This window comes from Phaseolus vulgaris, chromosome 3, assembly GCF_000499845.2.
Source record: "Phaseolus vulgaris cultivar G19833 chromosome 3, P. vulgaris v2.0, whole genome shotgun sequence".
Classification (NCBI taxonomy): domain Eukaryota; kingdom Viridiplantae; phylum Streptophyta; class Magnoliopsida; order Fabales; family Fabaceae; genus Phaseolus; species Phaseolus vulgaris.
In genome coordinates this window covers 40,520,306-40,547,046 of record NC_023757.2, presented here as the reverse complement: position 1 = coordinate 40,547,046, position 26,741 = coordinate 40,520,306, and the positions used below count along the sequence as shown (strand labels likewise).

The 26,741-nt window shown below is 31.6% G+C and overlaps 4 protein-coding genes across 4 annotated transcripts; 2 read left to right on the top strand and 2 right to left on the bottom strand.

Annotated features, from left to right (window-relative positions):
- Positions 1-764: 764 nt before the first annotated feature.
- Positions 765-4,787, top strand: LOC137807691 (hexosyltransferase GAUT11-like). The gene is made up of 2 exons (XM_068608450.1): positions 765-1,257; positions 2,961-4,787. The coding sequence occupies exons 1-2, from the start codon at positions 1,102-1,104 to the stop codon at positions 4,413-4,415; spliced, it is 1,611 nt and encodes a 536-aa protein (XP_068464551.1). The 5' UTR covers positions 765-1,101; the 3' UTR covers positions 4,416-4,787.
- A 3,630-nt stretch (positions 4,788-8,417) lies between these two features.
- Positions 8,418-10,239, bottom strand: LOC137807690 (isoaspartyl peptidase/L-asparaginase). Its single transcript, XM_068608449.1, has 4 exons — positions 9,940-10,239; positions 9,614-9,847; positions 9,429-9,515; positions 8,418-9,086 (listed from the first exon to the last, which is right to left on the bottom strand). Exons 1-4 carry the CDS (start codon positions 10,099-10,101, stop codon positions 8,601-8,603), a joined length of 969 nt encoding a protein of 322 aa, XP_068464550.1. The 5' UTR covers positions 10,102-10,239; the 3' UTR covers positions 8,418-8,600.
- Positions 10,240-12,753: 2,514 nt separating this feature from the next.
- On the top strand, positions 12,754-13,985 carry LOC137805636 (protein BREAKING OF ASYMMETRY IN THE STOMATAL LINEAGE). Its single transcript, XM_068605576.1, has 4 exons — positions 12,754-12,763; positions 12,901-13,253; positions 13,348-13,637; positions 13,746-13,985. The coding sequence occupies exons 1-4, from the start codon at positions 12,754-12,756 to the stop codon at positions 13,852-13,854; spliced, it is 762 nt and encodes a 253-aa protein (XP_068461677.1). The 3' UTR covers positions 13,855-13,985.
- Positions 13,986-19,640: 5,655 nt separating this feature from the next.
- LOC137807689 (protein MICROTUBULE BINDING PROTEIN 2C) lies at positions 19,641-24,295 on the bottom strand. Its single transcript, XM_068608448.1, has 5 exons — positions 23,998-24,295; positions 23,694-23,777; positions 21,406-21,738; positions 20,509-20,727; positions 19,641-19,999 (listed from the first exon to the last, which is right to left on the bottom strand). The coding sequence occupies exons 1-5, from the start codon at positions 24,163-24,165 to the stop codon at positions 19,829-19,831; spliced, it is 975 nt and encodes a 324-aa protein (XP_068464549.1). The 5' UTR covers positions 24,166-24,295; the 3' UTR covers positions 19,641-19,828.
- Positions 24,296-26,741: the final 2,446 nt, after the last annotated feature.

Sequence of the window (26,741 nt, the reverse complement as noted above, 5' to 3'; positions counted from 1 at the left end):
TTTAATATTTTATTAATATTCTCTCTCTGTTCATATCATTCAAACATTTTTTAAAATTTTTAAAAAAGTGTAATAATATAATATATTCAAAAACAATTAAGATTTAACTAATAATAATATACGCGATGAGAGTTGTGAGACTATATACTTTAAGAGATAATATTATTGAGATAATGCTTTTAAAACGTAAAAAAAATTGCATTTTCATCGTGAATTTGAATTATAAGTTTTAAACTTAGTTATTATTATACACTTCATATTAATTCCTGAACTCCATTACTTTAAAAAAATAAATTTAGCATATTCAAATTTAATCACTTTAAAGACTAAAATAGGACTGAGTAATTACATTTAAGGAATAAAATAATAACAAGAAATAAAATTCAGAAAACAAGGTGAGTAAAGGTGTGATACCAGACATTTTCTAATCAGAAAACTAAAGTGATAAATAAATTACCCTTTCATTTTTAAAAAAAAAAATTGAACACTCACAAATTTAAATAATAAAAAAATATTTCCATTTTCATTTCTAGGAAAAAAAAACTTTATATAACGTTTAGTACACAATAATTTTCTATATTTTAATACTTTTTCTGAAATATATTATCGTAAAATAAAAATGATGGTAGTATATTACACATTAAATAAATGTATATAATAAAATGAAAAAAATAATTAAAATGGAGTTGTATTTAAAGATGATTTAATTTTTATAAAAAATAGGCGAGGTAGTAATAAATAAAATTTAGTTTTGAGAGTGAGACGAGTGTTTTTAACAGTAAGAAAAGAAATGATATAAGAGTTGGGAAAGTGTAGGAGGCTAACTAACAGGTGAAAAGTGACTAAGTTTCAACCTCTATGTGTAGGTTTCATTTGATGCCATCATTCTTTATTTTTGTCTGTGATTGATTGAGGGAGTAAATGAATCCACAGTGAGTGAAGAAGGCTTTGCAATTGCATGCTTTTCCTTCCAATAGGGAGTGCCGTGAGATTCAGATTGGAATTGGAATTGGAATCGACAATTGAATTTTGAATTTTGAATTTTGAATTTATGCTGTTGGGCTGCCGCCGGCTCTGGATTGGGTGGTGAATCGGTGAAAGATGCGACGGCGGGCTGCCGATTTTCGGCGCCCGGTTCGACGGAGGTTTTCATATTGGATCTGGCTTCTCCTCGCCTTCTCCTCTATCCTAGCTCTCCTTCTCTTCCTTCTCCAACACAACCACCACCACCAAGATCCGCATCATTATCCCTTGCCGGTAACTCTCAACTTCTCTCTTCTCTTTTCATTCCCAATCGCAACTAATTCATACCATACTCACGTATATCTTACATTTACTTAGCCGATAAGATTATGATTTCACTGATTAGATCCTAATTCAAATCGTGTCTTTTCGGCTACTCACTCTTATTCACTAGCTTCTCGCCATTAGCGTCGTTCCTTGTGGTAATCCAATGTCCGTAAATTTGGTGATAGATGAGGTTTGTCTACAGTGAGCCAATAAGAGTGTTTGTGTTTTTTTAATTTTAGTAGGATAAGTTCATTATGCGCTTTATATCAAATCTTGGGTGGATTCAACTTTATTTGCTCGTTTGGGAGGAGTTATGTGTACAAGTAACAATAGTAACGTTTATGGTTGGAAGGTTTTTGGAGGGAGAGGTGCTTCCAGGACTCTATTCATATGGTTTGAATCTGTTTACTTTTGTTACCAGTGGCTTTTGTTTAGCATGTTAAATCATTTTTTTTTCATTTGTACTTTGGGTATACTGAAATCTGTGTTTGAATCCTATTGAGAATACGAAGTAAAGGACATTGGTTATTGTTGAATAAACCAAGATTTTTTTAATTACCTTTTACCCTTTTGAAAGGTAAGAGATTAGAGAACTGGTGCTACAGGTGGAAATTGTTTAGTGATTAACTACTAAAATGGGAAACAGGCATTTATTACTAGGTTTGGGAACTGTTCTGTATTTACTTGCGCATCATTCCCCTTACAACTGTTCACTCACATGCCACCCAATCTTCAGAAATTTTTATGCCATAGTTTCTAATTCAACCAAAACCCGTGACTTGTTTCGATAGTCATTCTACTTTTCAACAACAATCTATTATTCATTTGACTCCCCCTTCCGTGTCTTGTTTAGTATCCACCTCCTGTTCAATTGACCTTTTTCCAGATATGTAGTTTGTCAGAATGATGATAAACTTTTCATCATTCTATTATATTGGCATCCTTTGCTATGGTTATTATCTAAAGCTCTTTCAAGTCATCCAACAATCAGGAAAATATATAAAACCATGACATGCTTCTCAGGAAATGTTTTCATGAATGAGTTTAGTTTGGATAAACTTATTGATAAACACTGACTGGAGAAGGAAATGCAAAGGTAAAATAAATCAAACTTCTCTAGACAAACTAAAATCAACTTACGAACCTCACCTTTTCTGAACTTTTATCTAATTTCTCCAAAAGTTGAGGTGTATAACTTGCTTTAAACTTAAGAGAAATTTGATTATTTTACCTTCATATTTCTTCTATAATTACGTATGAAGAAGTTTATCTAAATCCGGTCACGATACTAATTGTACACATTTGCTTCTGTATGCATGAATTAATTTCATACTCAATTTTCTCTATGATATAAAACGCATAAGTTGAGTGATTAATATGAAACAGTAAACAGGATTAAATGTTTTTTGATAGTGTAAAAGAGTGGGTCTTGAAGACTACTGATGCATGTAAAATAGGCTATAGAAGTGAAAGACCAGAGACCTTGACTTAGAGTCCCAGAGAACTTATCCATTTCTATAAACCACTAGAAGAGATATATTATAGCTCCATATATCGTAGTTTCTGTTGTTACCTTTTAGTTAATATCACTTTCTGTTGTTACAACTTACAAGTAATTCCCTTATCTGTTCCTTTTGGATACTAATGGAGCAGGTGATCTTGCTTTGCAGGAGAGAAATGCAAGAGTTGAACATTTTGCTAAGGAGAATTTGAATTTTACTCAAGAGATTTTAAGTGTAAAATCATTTTCACGACAGTTAGCAGAACAAATGATTCTAGCCAAAGCTTATGTGGTTATTGCCAAAGAACATAACAATCTTCACCTTGCCTGGCAGCTTAGCTCAAAGATCAGAAATTGCCAGCTTTTGCTTTCAAAAGCGGCCATCACTGGTGAGCCCATCACGTTGGAGGAAGCAGAGCCAATTATTAAAAGCCTTTCTCTTCTAATGTTTAAGGCACAAGATATCCATTATGACATTTCAACCACAATAGTAACCATGAAATCACATATTCAAGCTCTAGAAGAGCGAGTCAATGCAGCAATAGTTCAAAGCACCGTGTTTGGTCAAATAGCAGCTGAAGCAGTATCTAAGAGTCTTCATTGCCTAAATGTGAAACTCATGTCTGATTGGCTAAAGATACCATCTCTCCAGGAACTCTCAGATGAGAGGAAAAACTCCCCACGGCTTGTGGACAACAATCTATATCATTTCTGCATATTTTCAGATAATGTACTGGCAACATCTGTAGTTGTAAACTCAACTGTCTCCAATGCTGACCATCCAAAGCAATTGGTCTTTCACATTGTCACTAATGGAGTCAGTTATGGGGTAATGCTAGCATGGTTCCTACGTAATGACTTTAAAGGAGCCACCATAGAGATACAGAACATTGAGGAGTTTCATTGGTTGAATGCATCTTATTCTCCTCTTGTCAAGCAGCTTCTCAATCCTGATTCAAGAACCTTCTATTTTGGAGCATATCAAGATTTAAATGTTGAACCCAAAATGCGGAATGCCAAGTATCTGTCTTTATTGAATCATCTTCGGTTTTACATCCCTGAGATTTATCCGCAACTAGAGAAGGTTGTCTTCCTGGATGATGACCTTGTTGTCCAGAAGGATCTGACCCCACTTTTCTCCCTGGATTTGCATGGGAATGTTAATGGTGCTGTTGAAACTTGTCTCGAAGCCTTTCATCGATACTACAAGTATGTCAACTTCTCAAATTCGGTTATTAGCTCGAGATTCGATCCACAGGCATGTGCATGGGCATTTGGTATGAACATTTTTGATTTGGTTGCATGGAGGAAGGCAAATGTGACCACAAAATATCACTATTGGCAAGAACAAAATGCCGACGGGACACTCTGGAAGCTGGGGACACTTCCTCCTGCCCTTCTGTGTTTTTATGGTTTGACAGAGCCACTTGACAGAAGATGGCATGTTTTGGGATTGGGTTATGACCTAAATATTGACAATCGCCTCATTGAAAGTGCGGCAGTCATTCACTTCAACGGGAACATGAAGCCGTGGTTGAAGTTAGCCATAGGCAGATACAAGCCACTATGGGACAAGTACATAAATCAAAGTCACCCTCATTTTCAAGATTGTGTCACAAGTTGAAATGCACTACTTCTCGATTGCTGATGGATTATGCAAACTCAGATTATTTTATACTCTTGATCCTTGGTTGCCTAAATGTAGAGTCAGAAGTAGAATTTTTTTACTTTGCTAGGAATTATTTTTCACCCCTTCTCTTATCTACTCCCAAATTTTCTTTTGAATCAATCTTGAAAGAAAACAGAATGATTTCTTATACACTGCAAAGTTTATATGCGTTACGTGAAGAGATATGAGAGAAATTCATTTTTGGCCGGGAGGGCTATCTTTTCCCTTTATGCAAGTGGTAGAATGATTGTTCTTTAGTAATTCTTGTAATAATTTATCAGCTCTTTCAAATAGCAATGTAATCGAATGAAAACATTTTTTCCTTTTCCGTCGTGTTATGGGTTACAGAGATCTTACAGTTACCTTTTGCCAGGTGAACGCAACTTTATTTGCTAAACTATAATTTGTTGGGTACTGTTATCCGTTTAGAACTACGTATCAATTGTAAAGGAAAAGGCAACTGGTGGAACAAAGACAAGGATTGAGGAACAAACCTGGAAGTAAATTACAATAATAGTAGGACAAAGACAGCACAGGTTACCATTTCAATTCCTCAGTTTTAATTTACATAATAACAAAACAGGGTAGATTGATAGCATGTTTCAAACAACGTCTTGGCAATACATCTGACACCAAACCACTCAAATGATGTACAAGTTACAATACAACCACATCAAAACAAATAGCCGACAGCCACTGTCTTAACTACTTTGTATTTTGTTGTCAGCTAAGTATTGGTTTAATTGTAGTTTAGTTTTCTCTCACTATGCAATATCTTTTTTTTTTCAAATTGATTTTTTAACTTTGATTCACCGATAATAACCTTATAATTATTGAAAATAGTTTTTTAAAATATTACATACGTCCAAATGGATGTACCACTAAAATATTACATCCACCCATAAAAAGTACTTAATGAAACATGGAATGAATTTACTTTAAAATATCATAAATAAACAATATAGTAGTCAAACGGTTGGGATCGAATCTCTAATGACCTACATTACCAAATTGACTTGTGTATTCATTTAGTTTTATTTAAATATTTTAAAACAATTATTGTACCATTTGAATCATGTTAAATCGATCTTGTATAAATTGGATTTTCTTAACCTAGCTGATTAAATAGGTGGGTTGAACCAATTTTGACAATTTTAATAAATAAGTATGTTAAAATGAGTTAATCTAATTCAACTTGTCCTCAACATGAAAAACAAAAAATACTTGGGTTTTGTTAAAAAGAATTTTTTTTTATGAAAAATGAGTAATTCATAAATTAAACCACCAGGTGAATAAGGTAATACAATAAATTGATGTAAATAATCTAAATATAAACATATTACAATCACATTTACATCCTACTAAATTATCTTCGCATAAATGTTCTTCACAAACTATCATCAAAACTCGAATAAAAATAGTGTAAAAAAGTAAAATGTGATAAAATTCACAATAGCTTAAAAAAAATGTTTAACAAAATAATATTTTAAAAAAACAAGTCATCAATATGTTTTACGTTAAAATCTCAATTTAGATGTCATAAATGACTTTGAAGTAGTAAATCATTCCAACTCATCAAGTGTTGAAATTGGTTTGAAATAAAATATATATAATTTTTTTTTAAATATGGATTAAATTGAACTCAACTCTTAATCTATTTCTTAACACACTTTAATTTTCACATATTATCTTTATAATATATAATTTTGTTAGTATGATCAAATGCTTAATGAAATAAGTGAACATTTTAACTTTACATTTAAAAATAGATGTACAAAATATACTTAAGTGAACAAACTTAATTAACCTGTAGTAAGTTAAGCTGAGCTACAAGTCTTCTAATTTATCAAATGATCGAGAGTTAAGTTGAGTTGACTTGTTTTAGTTCAACACGTGATCAACCAACTCGTGTGAACTGGTTAATTTTTTTTAACAACCCCCTAATCAGGCTTCTTAATCCGTTGTTCGATTAAAAGGGTCATGCATGTTAATATATTAAATCAACTAACTCAATCACATGTTAAATTAATTAAGGCACAAATTTAACCACTTTTGACATGCTTTATAAGTTAAACTTTCAGTACATATGCAATCAAACTAAGGCTCTGTTTGGATTGAGGAGGAGATTTGTGAGGAGGGGAGGAAGTGGATTTGTGAGAATTAGAGAAGATGTGTGAGGATATGTGAGGATGTTTGGATTGAGAGATGATAGAGTAGATTTGTGAGGATGATTTATTGTAAGTTTACAAATTTACCCTTGTTATTAAAAAATATTTGAATAATGAATTATGATTTTTTTGTGTAGGTTTGAATTAATTAAATATTTTTAATATATAATATTCATAATTACTTATATTTTTTAATAAAAAATTAAAAAATATAATAGAAAATATTTGTGTTAAATTGAAATAAATTTATTAAATACATTAAAATTTATGAAAATAATATTTATTATTATATTCATTTGTAACTTTATATAACTATATATATTGTTGATATTATAATTTTATTTTTTTATTTTCATTATTTATAATTATATGTTGTTATTAATAGTATAATTAAATATTTTTAAAATTATAAATAATAAATAAATTTATGTAATATTTATTTTTGTATATTGTAATAAAATGTTCACATGGATATTTAGGTAAAATACAATAATCCTACATCATCCTCACAAATCTCTTCATTTTGTGAATAGTGAAAAAAATCATCCACCCTCTCCCCCCATCCACTCCCCCACCATCAAAATCCTTGAAACAAACACAAAAAAATTTCCACTCCCTCCTACCTCTTGGAAACAAACACACCCTAATAGATTAAAGAATTATTTGTCATAGGCCCTATTAATGCCTATTACCACCTAATGGTAGACGAAGTCCGTGGTGGGATGCCTTATGAAGAAGAAAAAAAAACAGAGACACAGGAGAGATGCAAACTAAGTGTGCAAAATCAGAATTCTTTTTTAAAGGTTATCGTTATTACATGTGTTTGGGACTACTTATCTTCTTCCATATGTATTTATACTTGTATTCTGATAGTTATTTTACACACAAAAAATCATTGCTGTATTTCATATTCTCTTTCTTTTATGAATGAAAACATTATTCCCCCTCAGATTAAATTGAATGTTTAGTCTTAATTTCATTCTAGTCTTTCATCTTCAACCTAACTCCAAATGTCACATTTTAGTGGCAATTTTTGTTCTAGTTACTGTGGTGCATAGTTAATCAGATAAACTAATAGAGGTCCTTCTGTTTAAGGTAGATCTTTTATACATTGTTCTTTTTCTCAAATAGGGCAATCTCTTCCACGGAAGGTAGTAGTTCTATCACGCATCAGTAGAAGTCTGCATTGCTAGGAATTTTAGACAAAGGAGATTTTTTACAACTTTCCCTATCAACTATCAACCAGTGATACATTCAAATTAATATGAATCTATCTCATCATTCCGAAAATAACCAGTGGTTGGAGAAATAAACCATGGCAGATAGTTTTAACCCTCTATCTTACCTCACCAAAGTTATCATTTTATCACGTTAGCGAAACTTTTCAGCTACTTCTGTTTTTTAACTGAACTTGGCACTTACTGCTAAACTTAAAATGTAGCCTAGTTTCATCACAGAATGGACAATATAATAGTGACACCTGACACACAAAGAACTTTGAAGTTACAAAGAAAAAATGCCATCCTCCCCCTTGGCCCAAAACAGAAAAAGAAAAAGGAGAAAACAAAAATAAGCATTCTGTGAGGACAGTGCATAATAAAGGAAACACTGACAGATATTAAAGGGGAACTAACAAAAAAATTTGAAGTACTGTATAGGAAGTGTTGGTTAACGTTTTTCCTTGACAAAGTCCACGTGAAATCTCATGTGAGATTAAAATTTGATGCTTATTCTGGTTCACTAATAAAAGTTACAACTTGATGTTATAGTTTATGAGAGGTAGCATAGGTTATAGTAATTTGCAACTGAATTGCGTTGTATTGTACTTCCATGAAATGGATGGTTATAAAACCCCTGATGATAATAAGGTGATCAAATTCACCATGTAGCACATGAAGCGCATGACATAAGCGCATGAAGCATCATCAAATGTCAGAATACATTAAGCTTGGGAATCAGAAAAGCCTAAAGATCAGTCAATTTTGGCAGAAGGCCAAATTGCAACCTCAGAATACCCATCTTCAGTAGCACATGCTCTGAACATGCCTGTTGTATTATAAGGCATTGCAACTTCTCCTTTGGCAGACACAGCAATCAAACCAAGAGTGCCTTTTGGCGTGCGCTCATGTACAACACAAGTCGCAGCTTCCTCGAGAGAAAGACCCTTAAACTCCATCAGAGCAGCCACATCTCTTGCCACAGTTCCTCGTATTATTGCTTCACCTTTGCCTGTTGCCGAAACCGCACAACGTGCATCAGCATAGGTCCCAGCACCTATGAGCGGTGTGTCACCAATTCGGCCAACCATTTTGTTCACTAACCCGCCAGTAGATGTTGCAGAAGCTAAATTTCCATTACCATCAACAGCCACACACCCAACAGTTCCAATTTGACTATCACCATTAGCAATTGCTGTTTCTTTCTTAGTATCGTTTTGGATAGGTTGGGTATAGTCAATCTACATATGTGTGAATCAACATCGTTGGAAGAATAAAAAAAGGACTTTCAGGCGATTAATGTAAGAAACAACCTATATGGACTTTCTTAAGTATGTTTTAGTAATATTGTCTAATTAAAATTAGAGTTTCACTTCAGCGATTATATTACTATTTAATGCAACCTATATTAACAGATGATTCAAAATGAAATTTTAATTTCGACTTGAGAATGAGAATAAAGCTAAATTTGCATAAAAGTTTAATAAAAAAACGAAAAGAAATTCGAGTTTGGATTAGAAAATAGTACGAAATAAATAAAATATCAGCAGAGTAAATGCATGTTTGTTTTCAAAATTTGGTACCTGGACCCTATTGGCTTCTTTTGCCTGCTTTAGCCTTTCAATATTTTCTGCAGTGATAAAATGGCTTGAATCCAGAGTCTCAACGCCCTGAAGAGGAAGGATGAACAATGATGGAGAAAGACGAGTGTTTTTTGAAGTTATAGTAGTAATAAATGACGATGAAAATAAAGGGAAAGGAGAGAAACTTGTTGTCTTGCAAATTCCTCTGCTCCATCGAAAGCGAGATAAATGTGAGGCGTTTTCTCCATGACCAATCGAGCGAGAGAGATGGCGTTGACGACCGTAGTGAGGCCGGAAACGGCTCCGCAATCCATAGTGGTGCCGTCCATTATTGAAGCTTCCATTTCCACGGTGCCGTTAGAAGTGAGCACAGATCCCTTCCCCGCGTTGAACTGCGGAATGTTCTCCAACTCCCGAACCTAAACACACTCCAAAACACAAAACGAATCAATCAATCAATCACCATACATACATAATACGTACTTGTCATGTTGATTGATGTGATACATACGACGCGCTCAACCACGTCGAGAGGAGGCAGTTTGGCTTTGAGAGCTTCGACGCCGATTTGGAGGCAGTGGCGGAGGGCTTCCTCTCGCGGATGGCGGCGCTCCGGTGGTAGTGAAAGAGGTATGTCGCCGGCGCCGCCGTGTAGAGCTATGGCCCAACCCATATTGTTATTGTTTGTTGAGTGTAGTCTGTTGTGAAAACGACTCCCTCTTAACTTCCCACACTACGGCCTAGTGGCAAATATTATATCACTATTACTTTGACCCGTGAAACGCACGGGATTTAACAAAAAAACTTTCACACTCCTTACTTTTAACAAAAGAACCAAATAGAATGTCGATAAGCACATCTTACGTATTACAATTGGAAAATGATACTTTTGAGAATCTTAGTATATAATTATGGGTTTAGAAATAAATATATATAATAAAATATAAATTTGTAATTAAATGATATAAAAAAATAGTAAAATAATAATATTAAGAATTTGTAATGTGGTTGTATAAAAAACTAAAATTGTCAATGTATTATTACTTATATTTTGTCAAAGATCGCAGCATAAATATAGTATAGGAGTACATAAATAAGAAAAAAAAAATCATGTAAAAGACTTCCTTTACATCTTACATCAATTATAAGAATTTTATTTTGCACATATTTAAATTGAAATAGTTTTTAAAAATATATTTCAAATTAAATTATGTTCTGTATTTGATGATATTTTATTTATATTTCCGCATTTATTTTAATATTTAAAATAAATACATAAATTAGTTAATTAATAAAAAAATAATGAGATCATTTTTTTTTCAATTTTTTGTGTTGATCTTTTTTGACAACTAATTTGTATGCACACTTGTGTCAAATGTAGATAACACTCTTCCTATTAGAAATAATTAGGCAAATGTGATTATGTTTATCAAGCATATCTTTGAACTCTTATTTATTTTTTAACACATGTGAATGTAGTTGTAAGTTGTTTTTTGTGGTTTATTTTTACACTATAAAAAATAGATTGTTTACTAACTACTTGTTATATTTCTTCGTTATTTTGATAGTTGGGGAAGTCTCAACTTCATTGGGTACATGAGTTATTGATGTAAAAGATTAAATCAAATAATTAAACCATTTAAAAATGTACTCATCACTTTAAAATAGTTGGGTATTATGAAGTACATGATATTTTTTTGCTATATCCGTATTATATTAACTTTTTAAAATAATATTATTATGAATCACATTACTCTAATGAAAAAAAATACACATAATTCAAACAAGTATTATATTATTATTTATTTATTTTAAAATTTATTGTATAAAGTATGTTTTTTAAATGATGGTAATAAAATGTTCAAATAAAAAATTAATTAAGTAAATTATTTTTCATGTAAATAATCAAATGAAAAATAATATGTAACAGAAATACATTTTATTTTATTTTAAATTTTATTATAGTTAATAAATTTATATTTAATAATAGTATGTAATATTTAAAGTTTCCTTTTTTGTAGGTAACATTGAAAATTCAATCGTGAAAATAGATTTTAATCTAATGGTAAGTTTTGAAAAACAAAATATAATTCAATTAAAAGATATTAAATAATATAATATTTAGTAAAAATTATAACAGTATAACTTAAATAAATAAAGATGAAAGGGGTGTTTTCTTATAAAAAATAGTACTATATTAGTTTGAGAAAGAATCACCTTTAAAACTATTGTAATTATATTTTGCAACTTTATTATCATAAAAGGATCTAGGATGAATAATGAATTTGGATATATGTAAAGGTTATAAATATATGAAATAAAGATTAAAATTTGTTACCCAATAAAGATCTCTTATCCCTCAATTTTATTCAATTCAAGAATAGTGAATGACAATAAGCCTATACAAAAAGAGGAGACAACAACAAGTATGACTTTTCACTTACTTAGGTTAATCCATCTTCTAATCCAATTCAATTAGTTTTGGTTGAAAATTTTATAATTGAGTTCATTTCAACTTAATTATAACTCATTTTATACATATTTGTTAATAAGTTTAGTATGATATTGGAAACCTACTCTTATATTTGTTTATGGATAAATTATATTATAATTTTTTAAAATTTTAAATTAATTTGGATAAACTTGTTATAACTTCACCTATCCACTTATTTAAAGTTTAGAATAACTTTTGTAAAGATGGTTTTATTTTATTTTAATTAGATTGACTATTGAAAATTATATTTTTTAATAAATAAAATTTCAGAATCTTGCTCAATCTACTAAAAATTGGATTGAACTTAATATAAAAAGTGTTGAAAGTCAACCCAAGCTGATATTAAACCAATTCGAATGAATCCAAACTAACCCATCAACCCATTCTTTAAATACTCTCATTATTTATTTTTCTGTAACAATCCATTATGAAATGAAACGTTGGATCAGGAATTTAAGGCACAAATTAAGGTACGTTTACTCCTAATTTATGTGAGTTTATTATAGCAATTAAAAAGATGCCATGTAATGACCTTTCTTCAGCTTCATTCTCTTTTTAATTTCTGGTCAGTTTCAATTGGCAAATGAAATTGTGTGTGACAATTGGTTTTTGTGTCAAATTCCTCCCCCCTCTCCCCATTGGTCCTTGTGAATTGAATATTGTAACTCCCTTAGATTTTAAGGACTTTGTCCAAATTCAGATGCTAAAGCAAATTCTCCTATTTTTAATCTGTCTCCACTGAGTCATATTTCCTTTCTCACAGTATATCCTGACAAAGAACAAAACCACACAATGACATGCCTACTCAGATCATGTTTCTCTGTTTGCTCGATGCCCTTAGGTAAAGTGAGAAAGCTAATTTCCTTGGTTAATATTTTGCTGTTATACAGTTCAAATAAGAGAAAAAAAAAATGACAATATTTTCACTTTTATTGATCCCATTTCATATTCTCTCACAATTTTCTGAACTTCTGGCAGATGATCACAAACTGACTTCACCCGCTCGTGCTGCAGTGAAGAAAAGCATGGCATTTAACAAAAGCGAGGAAAGAAACTTTAATAGCATCTGCAACGACAATTTGTCACGGTCGAGCAACAAATGCAACACCAAAAGACTAGCAAACAAACCAATAATAAAGGACAAAGATGTTGGTGGGGTTCCCATTGGAAATGAGTTCGATCATTCAAGTTGGTCACTCTCCAAGGATGAAGATTACATAGTGTTTTGCTTTGGAAAGGATGTCGCACAAAAGAACAAAGGTGTCAATTCTGAGGCTCTTGTCAAATGTCTCAATGGAATGCACCAACCTCCAAGGCCAGTGAAGAGTAAGGTATGCACATCATAAAATATATGGTTACCCTGTTTGGCTGTTGGCTGTTAGATAAACTTTGATTTCCGTTACTTGGTGTGTGTGAATTTAGCAGCTGAAATATGGTGCGGATGAAGAACAAGGAAGTGTCTGGAACATTCATGACAAAAGATCAAACTTTAGCCAGCATCGTAATGATGAATTTGATGGAGCTTCTGTAGTTCAGTGCCACCACCCTCAACTATCCTTGCATGAAAAGGAACAAGTGATGGTAGACATGGGCTCACAGAAACATAGGAACATCATAAGAAGGGCTTCCCACGTTGAGGGAACTGAAGGGTCTGCAGCAGAATCAAGAAACTCTGACCAAACTGAAGGCAGTAGAAGTTCTTTTGCCTTCCCTGTGTAAGTTAAATTTTGTTGGAACTTTCATCAAAGTGTGTATTTATAATAATAATCTTAGGTAGATTAGATTCATGGTAGTAATTAACATGATGTTTTGGTATAAAACAGGCTAGCTTGGGAATGGATTGGAAGCCCTGTACAAATGCCGAAATCAGAAGGTTTGCAACTAAGGAAGCACAAGTTCAGAGCTGTGACATTTCAGTGTTGTAGATTCTGATGCCTCTGCACATTCTTTCATTTTATTATTTTGTATTTCCTCAACAATGAATTCTTTTGTCCAGATTGTAGTCAGCTACCATATTGTACTCATGTTCATAGTAAATCACCACAACTTCTTCCCATTTCATCTTCATTCTACTCTTTTTTTTTTTCCTTTACCAAATTGATTATTATATTCTCAAACAACACTAATAATAACTGATTTTACTTTTACATTTTCTTATCTTTTGTCTTTTTCATTACACTAATTGTCCCATTTATAATTTTATCATCAAATATGTAATATTGTTCAAAAAGTTATGACTTTTGTAGATTTTTATTTTTTCTAAAATTAAAATTCATCATTATTTATTCAATTAATACTGATGCATAAATGGTAAGAATTTTAATTAAAATCTATTTACAATATTGTGAACATATGAAATCTCTTTTATTTTGAGGAGTGGATTTTTCTTGTTGACATTTTATTTATCACTATTCCATTTCAAATTTGAGTAGGGGCTTATTAGTTTCCTTGTATACCCCATCAAAGGAATAGGTTGGAATAGAATTACGAACACATTTACCAATCATAATATACGTAAGTTTATAGTTTCAGTCAGACAAATGTATGAGAAGTTTTGAATTTCAGGTGATACTTTGACACAGTGAAAAGTAAAAGAATCTATTTAATAACTCAATAACTCAATAAATTAATATTTTAATTAAATTTGTTCTATTTTTGAATTTAAAATATTATTATATTATTATAAAGAGATGTTAATTAAATGAAAGTTTTCTACTATTTATGGTGTGAATTATTCTTATTTGAATCCCAACACATTCAGGTGGATGGCATGAACATAAAAGTAAATGATAATTAAAAAAAATATTTAAATAAATCTTGCAAGAAAATGTGACATGATCAATTGATTAATTCAATGAATTCACCTATAAATTATATTATTAATCAATTCAATAAGAGTTATACAGGGATCAATAATAACAATACTATTTTTTTTTATCAGCAAAATAATAACAATACTAATAGTATTTTAAAGTAAAATGAATCCGCAAGGTCGTAACTTTGTCACATGTTTAGGCCTTTAAATGTGTAAATTGGTTTTTTCTCTTAAAATAAAAGCTGTAAATTTCTCTCTTAACTTTAAAGAACATTAAGAATGTCTTATTTTAAGTTTGGAATCCCAATTAAAGTGAATAATAAAATAAGAAAAATAACTAAAATTAACAATGAAACATTAAGAATCGCTAAAACAAACCATAGTTAATATATCAATATATGATATCAAATAAAATATTTTCAAAATCTAGTTTAGATCTAATACGAAACTAAATCCAAATCCAATAAAATAGATTAAACAAAATTTAAATTCAGTTTAACTGGATCAGATCAAATTGATTTGAATTTTTTAAAATTCAATTTAAATTGGATTAAATTTAAATGAAATCTATTTTGTCAATTAGATTAAATTTTATGTGTAATTGACTTAATCAATTTGATCTTTGTATTGGTCGGATACGGTCCCAACATGACTTGAGTCCAGTCCGTCTTGATCCCATCTGAATTCTATTCGGCCTAAACCCAGTTAGTTGACTTAGCTCAATCTTAGTCCAACCTAACCTAATTTCGATTGAATTCGATTTGAATTGGTCCAACACAAGTCGATTGAATGTGGGGCTAGACCGACTCAACTCGACCTGAAAATAGGTCAACTCAGTTTTACTTGACATGGATTGACTCAACTTAGCTTAACATGGCCACAACCTGATATGAGTCTAACGACAAAAAATAGGTCAAACTCGACTTGGTTTGACCTGACCCAATCCATCTTGGTCCCACCTAGGTTCATCTAGACTTATATCCGACTCAACTTGGCTCAACTTGACCTACACTTAGTCGGACTAGATTCGGTCTTACCTAAACCTTACATAACTCGATTAAACGTAGTCCAACCCGATATAGGCTCAATGTCGTATGCCAATAAGAGCCCAACTCAAATTTACCATACCTGAATCTAGGATTGGGTTGACTATACTTAACAAGAGGTTGTATTAGACTTGAGTCCAAACTAACTGTGACTTTAACCTAATTGATTTGACTCGATTCAAGATTGAATTGGACTTTAACTCAAGTTAACTCTAACTTAACTCAACTTAGGTTTTGAACTTAATTGGTTCAACTTGGGTTTGAGTTGAACTATCTACGGTAATGATGCATTGGACTTTCTATTTTTGTCTACTATATGAGTAGTCTTCATAATCCATTCTTTAATTGCAAATTTTCAACCTCCCAATGGGATGAGTGTTATCTAGGGGTGGCAATGCGGGCTGGCCCGCGGGTATGTGGGCTAGCCCGCATAAGAAATATTTATTAAAAATAATAATTTTTTAAATAAAATTTTTGAATTTTTTATTTAGATGCATTAAGTAAATGGTCTCATAATATTATTTTCATGAAACATGCGTAATAAGATGTTACTAAAATATGAGGCTACATGAAGAAAATATAGGAGTGTAGAAAAAAAATTATACATTTTAAAGTTATGCGGGCCGCCCCGCCCCGCACTTGGCCTGCGCGAGCTGCAGGTTATGCAGGGTGGACCTAAGCGGATCAGCAAGTTAAAATAAGCAATCCGCCCCGTGTTTTTTTCAGTGGACCACGGGCCAACCCATATGAACCGCCCCACTTTGCCACCCCTAGTCTTATCATTGTTGGGTTAGTGTGAAGAGTTACCTATTAAACCATAATAAAAGTATTACTAACAACACAAATTTGGAGGGTTCATCTTTAGGAAATTGGAGTATGAAATCCTTTGATTGGGTATCATATAGAACATTTGGAAGGCTAGAAATCAGATTGGTTTTTAAGGGTAAAATCTTTATCTATGATGAAATTTTGCTTTATGATTTATGCATTGTATTTATAAGCTTGTGTTATAGAAGGAATTGATTCGGTAGTTATGAAGCATTTAGTGCAATTGCACTTAAATATCAATTAGCCATTACCTTTTTTAAAGGTTTATAAGGAATGAAAGATTATTTTTCACCTTTGTATAGGGGGTATTAGTGCTCTTTACCAATACATACATTTTTCGATGTGAATAGAAAAATCAAATGCAACAATTAAGAATGTATTGAATACATATGCAACAATTAAGAATGTATTAAATACATATAATAACTTCTTATAATGTAAAAGCTTTAAACTTTTATAATAACGTTTGATGTCTAAAATTGTGTAAAATAAATTTGATGAAAGCCAAAACGTTTGTACAAACACACTTGAACTAAACCATTTTTAATAAAGTGTTCTATTTTTATAATGTAAAATACTACGCAAAATACTAAAACTAAGGAAAAGAGGTACAGGACAAATTCTTTCTACATCCAATCTTTTATGCTTCTATACACTTTTTAAATTTTCAAAATTGCCCTTTATTCTGAAAATAAAAATCCAGAAATTAAAAACTACATTCCAAAAAAGTAAATTTATGATAGATTATTGTGTTCTTAAAATGAAATTCTAGAATAGAATTCTAAAATTAAAATCCTCTTCTAAAAAACTATTTTAGAATGTAAAAAATATATTATAGAAAAAAATTCTAGAAAACAAAATCTGAAAACATATTTCAGAAAAAAAATTCTAAAATTTAGAAAAGTGTTTCAGAAATTCAAATTGAAAAACGTATTCCAAAAAATAAAATCCAAAATGTATTTTTATCCATGCCTCCTTTTATTTAAAAATTGGATTGAAGTTCAAATTTGATTGGGTGAAAAAGTAATTGCCCAATCGTAGATATGAAAGCATATGAACGTCTAGTGTGTTGTTAGATGATGCAATGGGTATTCAATCCCCACGTTTTCTTCTTACACCTCCATAATATTTTTAATACCAAAACTACCCTTCATTAACAAAAAATGTTGAATTTATTTTTTTACTTGTATAATTCAAAATATATTGAAAATATTTTTCAAACTGTACAGTTAAAAAAAATAAATAGAATTTTTTAACAGAGGTGCATGAATAAAACGGCTCAATTCCCCAGAGCGTACACTTTTCTTGTTGTGTTTGTTTCATTTCTTTTATGTAACAGAAAAAGTATGAGCATCTCTACATGTGAAGTTCGGATACGGCCAAAAATCGAACCGTTTGTGCTTCCAGTACGCTGCCGACACGGATATGCGGCGGGTGCATGCACAATGCGATGTCGAACGCAGCTGTATGGGCCAGATACGACCTTCTTCCAGGACACGTCGGAGGAGGCGCAGTCCACTCCTTGGACACGCCGGTCCACTCTTTAAACCCTTATTTCACATAAAATTTTAACTAAAATCTCAAATAAAATCATAAAATCTTAAACAAATCATTTAAATAAAAAAATATATAAAAATCTTAAGAAAATCAAGAAATAAAAAAGAAAATTAAGAATAAATAAAATATTTTTTTCCTTAAAAAAATTTATAATTTGAAAAATAAACTCTATAAATATGAGTTAGAACATTGCTGAACTCAAGTAGAAAACGTAAAGTGGTAAGTATTACAGAAAAAGAAAGAAAAGAAAAAAAGAGAACATGTGGAGAGAAGTAAGTACCTATCCAAAGTTATAATATTATATTATAATATCACTTCCACACTGTTCAATTGTCCATTCAATAAATTCCTTCGGATTCCAATGTTAAAATTCTTAAATTTTTTTCTTTGCCATTAGAATGCATACCTACCATTGTTACATAGAAAAGGTATATTTTTCATATAATTTACATAATTTACGTACAATACAATATTAATTTGAATTTATTTATTTTTATTAAATTTTTAATAATTTTCATATAACAAAATTATACTTTTTCATATAATTTACATAATTTACGTACAATACAATATTAATTTGAATTTATTTATTTTTATTAAATTTTTAATAATTTTCATATAACAAAATTATACTTTTTCATATAATTTACGTACAATACAATATTAATTTGAATTTATTTATTTTTATTAAATTATCCGTATGTATCTGGGCTTCATAGATCTCTACTCTAATAATTCCCTGCTAGTATTGAATTATAATTATGTTATTTAAATTATATGTTAAATATTGTAAAAGAAATTATATATAATGAATAGATAATTAAATATTTTAATTTACACACATATATATATATATACACATTAATTTTTATATCAATTGATGAGATTAAATATTAAATTATTATATAATATCTTCACCAAATTAGTCATTGATCGAGTTATACAGGAGTCGATAGATAAACACAAGAGAAAATAGATAATCATCAAATGGGTAGACGCACAGAGGTAAAAGACGTACAATGCCTAGTAATCTCAGTCATCACCGAAGATAATTTTAGGATCCATTACTTTCTTTCATTCAAGATAAACAGTATTATCAAATAAAGAATAGGTCTTCAAATTTCCACCTGTTTGTATATTCCAGAAAACAACTTTAGAACAAAAAGCCAAATTTTATACATACTTTGGCATTGTCAGCCGTAACAGTAGCAGCTCGCAGATGTGAAAAAGACGGTCCACAAATCAATACATACATGTATATATATATATATATATATATTATATGTATGTATATATGTATCTAAGTATCTATGTGCGTAGTACGTATACATATAACCACTGTCAATGGGAATCAGCTGCTAGAAGAAAACTTGCAGCATGCCACTTCGAAGAGAAACTAAAACAAATCAGGTCATGATTAACTCTGCTTTTGAAAAATCCGATCCAAAGATGTGGTGAAATTCTGTATACAGTTAGACCCGCGAGAACACATTTTCACTTCATTGAACATGCTCGTTTAGTACTTCATCACATAAACGGCACAACTTTACATATTTGTTCAGAAACAGGCTTGTAAACAAATCAATCTCTCTAACACATACCTTACCATTTTGACTAAAGGGACCTATCGTGTAGACACATCAAACAAAAACTAGTGACCTTACAGGTTAAAATCTTTGGATTTGAAAACAAGTGACTGAAGATGTAACCTAGCATTAGCAGCAGCCGCAATAGATTCCTCGTCTTGTTTTTCCTTGGTAATAGCAACAGCAGCCATATAAGCTTTTCTTGCTTCTTCCATTTCCTGTAAGTCCATCTCGTCCAAATCATCCTGTTAAACGTTTACTTGAAAAGGTCAACATCCAAGGATTAGATATTTCTACATACTAACACAATTTTGTTCTAGAAAACAAAGATATACACTAAGAGTCCATTTGGTAGATAAGGAAGAAGTAGAATGGACGAAACAGAAAAGGTAGAATGGATGAAACAGAAAAGGCTCATAAAACAGACGAGAAATAAACCAAACAACCAGTATTGTTTTCACTCTCTCCCTCCTATTTTCATTCTACCAAAGAAGGTATAAATGTATAGTCTCGTACGACTTGATGATGCAGTTCTTACCAAATACCCCTTAACTAAAGAGAAAAGAATGAATAGAATCACTGAATTTGTAAGCATGCACAAGTGGAAGCCACGGGCATCGATAAACAAGTTATTCACGTATCTTGAACCAGTAAGGCAATCCAAATCATAGTGCTGTGTTGAAATTGTTACCACATATATAGCAGCATGTAGAAAAATATGCTGTGTACATTTGAAAAACATTCATAAACTCACAATACTAGGCAGATGACTGAAATCATAAGGCTTCGCATCATAATCGTCAGTGTATTTTGCAGTGTCAGTTTTTGATAATCCTTCCAGTAATAATGTGAATGATGAAATATCTGCTTGCATGGAACCTAGCTCATCTTGAAGTTTCTCTACTTTCTTGGTGGATGTCATCGCTTCCCATTGTATCTTCTCCAGAGCAGCTTGCTTGTCTGCAAGCTTAATCTGTGGAAAAGGAGACCTGTTAATAAGTGAAAGAAATACTTTATCCCTAGGGGATATAAGGTTGGCTTGGCAGTAAAAGTGGACGGGAGGGAGGAATAGAAAGGTCATGCGTTTAAATCCCGGCTAACAAAAACTAACATTTAACAACTAACATTTTGTGATAATAAAATAAACACCTTTAAAACCTCCCCCTCCCCAAGGAAATGAGCGTTCCTTCCCCCTATATATTATCAATCACAAACTAAATTGGATAAGGCAGGATAAGATCTGAACTAGCATTTTATTTCAATGCATTCTATGATTGAGGTTTCATAAAGTCCAAATAAACCTATAGTAAAAATTTCTGTGGGGCAACACACGTCAAATTTTTAACCGTACCAAAAACTTAAGTAGAATCATAAACAAAATCAACACTGTCAAAGTTAAACTCGTTGCAATTGTTAGCCTTCCAACATTCCTTAAGCATTCGCCTACTAAAATACACCAGAATTATTGAATCAAACTTTAAACATAAAACTCAAAAGCCAGCATCATGTTCCAGATATATATGTATGAAGCGTGTGTATTAAGTCAATAGGTATCATAAAGTCTAAGAGTTAAACTAGCCTAACGTAAATGATATAGAAAGACCTTATGCCAAATTACTAATGGGAAAAAAATTAAGAAGCGGATCATTACTTTAGCATCAGAGAGCTGATGTTGAGTAAACTTCAGTAAAGTGTCCTTTTCTGAAGCCTGGTGTTTCAGCTCATCAAGTTTTAAGTTAAAAGCATTCAACTGGTCTCTCGTGTTTTCTGCTGACTTTAAAAGTTCATCTTTCTCCAACAATTTCTTCTGAAGTTCCTCTACCTGCTCCTTCAACACACCCAACTCTTCACCTTCTCTTGAAGAAAACATGGAATAACCATCAGCATCATTGCCAACATTTTTTCCTTGTTCTTTTTCTCCATGATCCCTTTTCTTTTTGGCAGGAATAGATTGCGCAACATTCCTACTTTTAGAATCTGTTACCTATCAGAGGATGTAAATGATTCAGTACAACAATCACAGTAAAGAAATGTCAGTCACTCGATCATAATGCATTATGAGCAGAAAATTTAACATTTATATGAGAAATTTTTCTTTCAAAAGAATAGTTACGACTGCCATAAGAACAAGACGGGGAAAAAACTAAAATAACAGCAATAAGCAAGTTCAATCTATAGTAAGAAATTGGTACAGATATTTATAAATTGACCTTCAACATTTGGAAGTAGGACTAAAGGTTACTTGAACGACATAATACCAGACAATATATGGTCAGTCAGAAAAGCCTCCGGATTCGAATAACAAAATCCTACATCATACCAATGGGCCTAGCAATCCTTCACTTGTGTTATCTAAAATTATTATATCACATTATAAACAAAAAGAGCTTTCTGCTCACCATCTTACCGAAGGTTCAATTTTCACAGAGTGAGTCATGGTGGTAGTGGTGTCAACCACCTGGTTTGAATCTCAACTTCTAAGGAAGCAGCTGCTGTAAAGTGGCCGTTAACCCATGTGCTAACATGGTCAAATAGGGATTAGTCTCCCAAGCAATTCAAAGGGCCTAAACCAATAGGGATACTCATGGGTTCAACAAAAGGGCAAAAAGGGGAAGTTAACTATTCAAACAAAGTGATTCAATTAAGTGCTGAAGTATGTAAAAGGTCCGATACACAAGCACGTATTCTAAATATAATATGAAAAAAAGGACAGTCAGCAATGCACGAATATTTTTCATAACATACAAAGGATTGAAAATTATTAAATTTCATATTCAATTGAACAAGTATCACTAGTACTACATTATTGTTTCAAATCAGGAGATTGAAGAGACAAAAATAATACAGATTTGTTATGTCACTCAAAATATGTCACCATTTACATGAATAACTATCATATTCAAACCCATCCACAAAAGTTTCCCAGAAGTAAATGTGGGTAGACATTAACTTATGATTATGGAGACATGTACAACATGCATTTAAGGAGCAGTAAAATGTATCCAATGTGGTAAGTTGGAAATATACAGAGCTTTTATGGCATCTGTGCTTGAGGAGGAAATAGGTAGTTCCACAATTTTTCATATAGAACCTCCATCATGGAACTACTCATAAATCTAACGCAGACAGAATAGGCAAAATCATGCCACACAAGGATACTTGTATTAATACCAGAGACTCAAAATTAGGTACAGCTTCAGCCAATATTGATAACTGCAAGTGCAGTGTGACAGATTCAAGTGGGAGTTTAAACAGAAGGAGGGAAACAACAAAAACAAGTCTGTATGTATCATTGCAAGGTTGTCAAATTCTTGAGTTAACTCTTATTTATTAGGCGTTTACTACCCACGTAGAGAAAACAAGTTAACTAACTACCAATCAAACTCTTTTATAAGTAAACTTGGATAAACTCTTTAAACTTATGTAAAGTCGCATAAACTCTTGAAGCAAGTCAAGAAGTTCGAAATCAAATGTATACTTTGCCCTTCATTGACCCTACAATAATTTATTAGGCCTTAAATGATTTGATTTGGTTATTTATGTAGTTTAATCTTTATTTAGCACTAAAGTACTGTCATACTTCATCATAATGATTTGCTACTTTTCTTTATTATGAAGTTGAGATGTTGAATAATTTATATATTTTAAAGTATTATTTTATGCATATATGGCATTTATAAATTGTTCATATTTATTTATATTAGTTAACGAGTTGCACCTATCAGTCAGGTCTACGGAGGTTCTATAAGTAAAACAGCCTTGATTGCAAGTGCCATGATAGAATGCCAAAACGGAACGAAATCCCTAATTGCTTCCATGATTGAATATGTAGAACAAGATTTATGTAAGATTACAATAAACCCAATAAAAAGGGAAATTTCGAAGAAGAATTCAAAAAAATTAAAAGAACCAAAGAGGGAAAAAGTGACCCGGTCTTACTCTTTTAGACAACGATTCTCTTGTAGGTGTCTTGGTGTAGATCATGGAACCACGCCGCGTGAACGAACGGCTCGCTTTACGATCCTAATCATAATTAAGCAATACAGTACTTAAGATAATTAAATGTAAATTCAAGAACACCAATTGTCAAAAGATCGCCATAAAATAAAATACAATAATGTTGTTGTTGTTGTTGTTTCCTTTTCCTCTTGCGCATAAACAAAATCAAAATCTTCCTCTTTTTTGCGTTACCCTGAATTCAGAAGAAACGAGAACGAAAAGGGTTCAAGGGTTAGTGGCTTACGATAAGTGACTGAACGAGAGGGACAATATCGACGAGATCGTTGAAAAGGACGCGATCCAAATTGGTATTGGGCGCTGCACCGGACGCTAACGTGTGCTCTTTGGATGAAAGCCATGAATTGGTTTCAGCCAACTCCGAATTCTCCTGCAAATCAACGTAATGCTGCATTTTCTTCTTCCCTTCTCGCTGCAGTGGAGAGGAGAGAGAAAGCTAGAGAGAGAAAGACACTGAGGTGACTGCACTTTGAAAATGCCTCACTCCTCTCTCTGGACAGACAAAACAAAACAACGGATATTCATCTTTAAATCACAGAAATGCCCCTTCACCTTCCTCTTACAAACGCCTGCTATTTTTTAATTTATATTCAATTCTAATCTATTGAATTAAAAAAAGTTCTAATATCCAAAAAAAATATAGTTTTATCTCAAAATATTAAATTTTAGATGCTAAAAATGTATTCTTTAAACCATTTTAAAATCTCAAATTCAGCATTTAAAATTTTTAACCATATTTTTAAAAATTTGAGAAACTGTAGTGAACTTTTTTAAACTTAGAAGGTAAAAATAAATTCATTTCAAATTTCTAAAATTATAGACATAGTTAAATTAAAAATTAATTTGGGATTTTTAATTTGAATAAAAACGTGTTTTAGTTTTTTAGTTGTTCTTTTTTGTGACACTTCAGCTACACTTAGGGGTAATAAGCACTTTAGTTTATTTACTTTGACATTTCCATTTACTTTTATTACTAAATTAACCTTATATTTTTACATTAAGTGGATATAATCTTCCAACAAAATACCTTCACTGAAAATTATTGCATCTCTTATTTGAGAATATTATTTTTAATTTGAAATTTTTTATAGGGATTAAAATTTGAGGGGAGAAAAATAGACTCTAATTAGTTTTCGCCCTCAAGAGAAAGTATTGATGACTATGTCAATCTTACTGCATATTTCGAATTTCTATTTTTTCTTTTGTATACCCTTTCTTTAATTTTGCTAAATAAAATCAAATTTACCTAGTACCATATTAAAGAAGATCGTGCATCTGAGGACGAAAATGTCACGTTGTGCATAGCCAAGAGTTACATTATATGCAAAATTATGGCTAATTATAGTTGTACACTTCATTCTTTATTTATTTATTTATTTATTGTTGAAAGAGATAAAAGAGAAGGAGAAATTATAGACATCATCAATGTATTGAATTTTTAATCCATCTAATAAGGATAAAGAGGTTATAGGATAAAAATTTCATATAAAAAAATTATGAATAAGGATTAATTCACGGACTAGTTTTTTAAAAGAAAAAAAATGTTATATAAAATAAGAATTTAAGTAAACATTTATTTGAATATATATATATATATATATATTAAAGTTAATTTACTTTAGAATTAGAGTATTCAAAATTATACCGTTTCGGATTTGGTCGGTCATATACCGATTAGTCTGACCTGTCAGGTGGCCCAAGGCCAAGATAACTACGATTTAAGGTAATACATGTAGTAGGGGTGGCAATGCGGGCTGACATGCCCCGCAATTGGCCCACAAAAAGTGGGTCGGGTTGGCCTGTCCCGCATAAAATTTGTGGGCTGATTTTTCTAACCCGCCCCGCATAAGGGTTAGCCCGCGGGCCTGCGGGTCAGTCTGCATAAGAAATATTTATTAAAAAAATAATTTTTTAAATACAAATTTTGAATTTTTTTTATTTAGATGCATTAGATAAATGGTCTCATAATATTATTTTCATGAAACATGTGTAATAAAATGTTATTAAAAATTTCAGAATATAAACTATGAGGCTACACGAAGAAAATATGGAGTTGTAGAAAAAAAATTATACATTTTAAAGTTATGCGGGCCAATCCGCCCTGCCTCGCACTTGGCCTGCGTGGGCTATGGGTTATACGGGGCAGGCCTAAACGATCCGCCCCGTGTTTTTTTCATCGAGTCGCACGGCCCACCCCTAACATGTAGACACATGATTATTATTCTAATTTAAAAAATAATATAAAATCCTAAATAATATTTAATTTTTATTATAAAAAAAACTAACGTCTCACTATTGCATTTAACCTTTGATGACTATTGAAACCTGAATAATCTATCCATTTTAGAAAGACAAAAAAATACTATTAAATATTATAAAATCATTGAAGATGTTATGAATTAGGGATTGAAGGTAGTTTCTTCTTGCACCTCCATCACTTTCTTCTTGCACCTCATACTTAAAAAAATACTCCAATTATCATTTGATATTTTTCATTGAATGTTTTTTCTTTAATTCAAGGATGTGAAATTCAAAGACTTATAGGTTATAGAATCTGAAAGTTAAATTTGTGTTTCAGATTGTACAATATTTATATTTCAGATTGCACAAATCCATAATACAATTTTGTATTTGAGATTGTAAAATTTGGAATGGATAATTTTAGAATTTTTTATAATACGAGGCTACTGTAAGGAATTATGGAGGTGCATAAAGTAATTCCTAATTTTTAAAATACACGGGATATGCGGGTCAGCCCATCCCGCACGGGCTGCAGATTATGCGGAGTGTGCTTAAGCGAGTCAGTGGATTGAAATAGACAACATGTCCTACATTTTTTTCTCATCGAGTTGCGGGCAAGCCCGCATGGTCCGCCTCGCTTTGTCATCTCTAATATTAGATTCAATAATATTTATAACTCATTAATACATTAAACTAACTTGAGTGTTGGAGTGTCCTTGCAAGTACCTC

Coding starts and splice junctions, on each gene's coding strand:
- LOC137805636 (XM_068605576.1), top strand. Junction 13,254..13,347: donor CAAGGCCAGTGAAGAGTAAG/GTATGCACATCA, acceptor TGAATTTAGCAG/CTGAAATATGGTGCGGATGA. Junction 13,638..13,745: donor AGTTCTTTTGCCTTCCCTGT/GTAAGTTAAATT, acceptor GGTATAAAACAG/GCTAGCTTGGGAATGGATTG.
- LOC137807690 (XM_068608449.1), bottom strand. CDS start 10,101: ATGGGTTGGGCCATAGCTCTACACGGCGGCGCCGGCGACATACCTCTT. Junction 9,516..9,613: donor AGGAATTTGCAAGACAACAA/GTTTCTCTCCTT, acceptor CTTCCTCTTCAG/GGCGTTGAGACTCTGGATTC. Junction 9,087..9,428: donor AAGAAGCCAATAGGGTCCAG/GTACCAAATTTT, acceptor ACACATATGTAG/ATTGACTATACCCAACCTAT.
- LOC137807689 (XM_068608448.1), bottom strand. CDS start 24,165: ATGCAGCATTACGTTGATTTGCAGGAGAATTCGGAGTTGGCTGAAACC. Junction 23,778..23,997: donor CTCTCGTTCAGTCACTTATC/GTAAGCCACTAA, acceptor AATTATGATTAG/GATCGTAAAGCGAGCCGTTC. Junction 21,739..23,693: donor GAGAATCGTTGTCTAAAAGA/GTAAGACCGGGT, acceptor ATCCTCTGATAG/GTAACAGATTCTAAAAGTAG.
- LOC137807691 (XM_068608450.1), top strand. CDS start 1,102: ATGCGACGGCGGGCTGCCGATTTTCGGCGCCCGGTTCGACGGAGGTTT. Junction 1,258..2,960: donor CGCATCATTATCCCTTGCCG/GTAACTCTCAAC, acceptor CTTGCTTTGCAG/GAGAGAAATGCAAGAGTTGA.